The 2,824-nt window shown below is 38.5% G+C and overlaps 1 protein-coding gene across 1 annotated transcript in view; it reads left to right on the top strand.

The window, feature by feature from the left end:
- The window catches only part of egfl7 (EGF-like-domain, multiple 7), a 16,052-nt gene extending 14,971 nt beyond the window's left edge, over positions 1-1,081 (top strand). The window contains exons 8-9 of the mRNA XM_015059467.1: positions 97-267; positions 945-1,081. Coding sequence (XP_014914953.1) covers positions 97-267; positions 945-964 — 191 coding nt within the window. The 3' untranslated portion in view covers positions 965-1,081. The remainder of the gene's footprint in view (positions 1-96; positions 268-944) is intronic.
- Positions 1,082-2,824: the final 1,743 nt, after the last annotated feature.

A 2,824-nucleotide genomic window follows, 5' to 3' on the forward strand; every position in this document is an offset into this window, starting at 1 on the left:
CCAAACACCTGACTTATTAATAGCCTACCCTGAAACAAAACATCATTATTTCGCTTTACAAGGTGGCTAAACCTTTGCACCTTTTCCCCTTTCGCGTCTCGCAGAAGCTGCAGCTGGTGTTGGCGCCCTTCAGCAGCTTCTTCCCGCTGCCGCTGGACGACAGCTTCCCGGAGAAGACCACCCTACTGTCCCACTCCTTCCGGCAGCTGGACCGCATCGACTCCCTCAGCGAGCAGATCGGCTTCCTGGAGGAGCGCCTCGGCACATGTGAGCAGCCGAACGCTCGGTGTTTGATTCCTTGTTGCTCTCAGAAGAATTTATTTATTTATTTTTTAAATAGCTGGATTTAGTCCAAAGTTATAGGAAAAGTTATTTTCCAGGAAAGAAGGGTTCCAGATAGCAGTGCAGATAAGACGACTGTCTGTAATGTAATATTGTTAATAAATGTATTATTATTAATAAAATGAAATAACATGATTAAATCTTGAGCGTGTAACATCATAATGTCCCTGAATGTGTAATGATAGCTTAAATATAAAACAAAAAACACAAACAAAGTGAAATATTTGCTCTTAAATTATAATCTAATTAAGAAAGAGTCGAGTAAAGTGTCTCCAGACGAGTTTCCCGGCCAAGAAATCTCATCTGGAGACAATAAAAAAATTAGCATTTAATTATAAATGCCGCAGCTATTTCCAACAATCGGTCTGAGGTTGTCCAAATAATAGTTTTCAATGGTTTTGTGCTACATAAATCCAACCTCCAAAGCTCCTCGTTCGTTAAAACGCCTCCAGAGGCGGGAAGGATCGTCGCTCTGGAACGGCACCAGATTCTGTTTTAACTTGAGCAGCACGTTAAAAATCTGACATCTTTTTTTTTTTTTTTTCTGCTCCTTTCTGTTCATGTTCATGGTGTCGTAACTCTTTCCACATTCTCTCCTCCAGGCTCTTGTCAGGAGAATTAGCGGACAAGAAGAAAGTCGTCAGGAGCCATCTCAGAGCTTTTATTACGCTGTGACGAATGCACCCGCACAAATGTTTGAAGATTTTTTTTTATTTTTCCAGCATTCCAAAATGAAAAATTCAATGAAATCAGTTTTTTTTTTTTCATTTTTTCAACGGTACCAGCAGCAGCGGGTCGGCCTCGCCGCCTCGCCGCCGCCCTGCGTCGGTCGAAGCTCGACGTATCGCCACTCGCATCAGTGCAGCTGTGTTCTCCTGTGTCAGAGCTCCATCCTGGTCCCGGGGCCTTTTGCACACATCTGTATTTATCTATTTAAGTTATGGTCACCTGTAGGCATTCCTAAGTGCTCTTAGTTTTGTAACGTTTTTTTTTTTTTGTAATAAAAGTCTGAATTTAAAAAAAAAACAAAAAAAAAAACGTGTGTTCAACCAGTATCAAACACATAAATGAATGCTTTTCAAAAAACATTTTTGTATGTTTTCAATGAAAGGCTGTAGGATGGGAGTAAATACAGGACGAGCCAGGGACATAAAACCTGCTGAAGCGACACTGTTAAAGACTTTCTATAAAGATCAGAACTATGAAGGTATCCTTGTGAGATGCTTTAGGGTGTAATAATAATTTTATTATCCTAATTAATCTCTTCAAGTCATATTACAGGGTTTTGTAAGATGGGTTCATGGCAGTGGGTACGGTTGCTCCAATGATAACAGTGTGGCTGGTTAAGGTAACCGTGACCCTTGCTAAAAAAAAAAAAAAAAAAAAAAAGGTTGCATTTGAGTCAGAAGTCAGATAAGAAAAGGATTAAAGCCTGAAGCAATCGGTGCCTGATCTGACGTCAGAAATATGTTACGATTACAAAACACACACAAAAAAAAATACCTGATCTTTTTTTTTTTTTCATTAATAGCAAGCTGCCAAACCATCTGCTTCGAAATGAGTGCTGATGGACGTTAAAGTCAGTGAATCGTGAATTTAAGACTTTTTGACGTGGCTGCTACTTTTACAATTTCTTTCCTTCTTAGACAAGTGGAAACAACTTCTGAATGAAGTAGGAGCCATTTCTACACTCGGCCCGTAAACGCTCGTGGTAAAGTAGTGGAATGAAGCAGGGAACTATATCAAAGAAAAAACATGTTCAAAAAGGCGTAGAAATCCAAGAATTCTTTTTTTTCTGAATTTATAAAGTATCAACGCTACTACAGACAAACCAATACCAGCTGGTGGAATATTAACCAGTTACCTATAAAAAATAAAATCTGATTACTAAACTATTACACAGAGTGGTGCATTCGGTAAAACAGTTGAGAGGATAATTTTTTTTTAAGAGTTGCGGGATAGTTGTACCTGCCACAATGACATCTAAAATGCACAATCACTACACGAGACTTCACTTTTGAGAAAAGGAGTGTTTGATTTGAACAATCTAGGGACGTATGAGGACAGATGCGGTCTGGTCAGATGAGGCAAAATCTCATTTTACAAACCACGTTTGGAGAAACACGGGAAAAGTGAAATTGACACATGGGAACATTATGTTGTGGGCTTTCTTATAGCATGCGGTGCTAACAGTTTTTAACAGGTGCATGTAAATGTAATATTACCGTCTCGTTTAGAAAATTTTATACAAAGCAATAACTTCCATAGGGCCACTTAAGAATATTTTTTTTTTATTTTCCTCCAATGCAAAGCATTCACCTTCACCAAGAATAGGGCAACAGAATGTACATACATACATCACTCACACAAGGCTCTGCTCCATTTCTCCTATGCGTCTAAATTTCACTTTGGCTTAAAAAAAAAAATTAAATAAAAAAGGGGGGAAAAAACAGATAATTTTCAAGTCAAAATTCAGAATAAA

This window comes from Poecilia latipinna, unplaced genomic scaffold (assembly GCF_001443285.1).
Source record: "Poecilia latipinna isolate Pla-1442-1.1 unplaced genomic scaffold, P_latipinna-1.0 Scaffold1629, whole genome shotgun sequence".
NCBI lineage: Eukaryota > Metazoa > Chordata > Actinopteri > Cyprinodontiformes > Poeciliidae > Poecilia > Poecilia latipinna.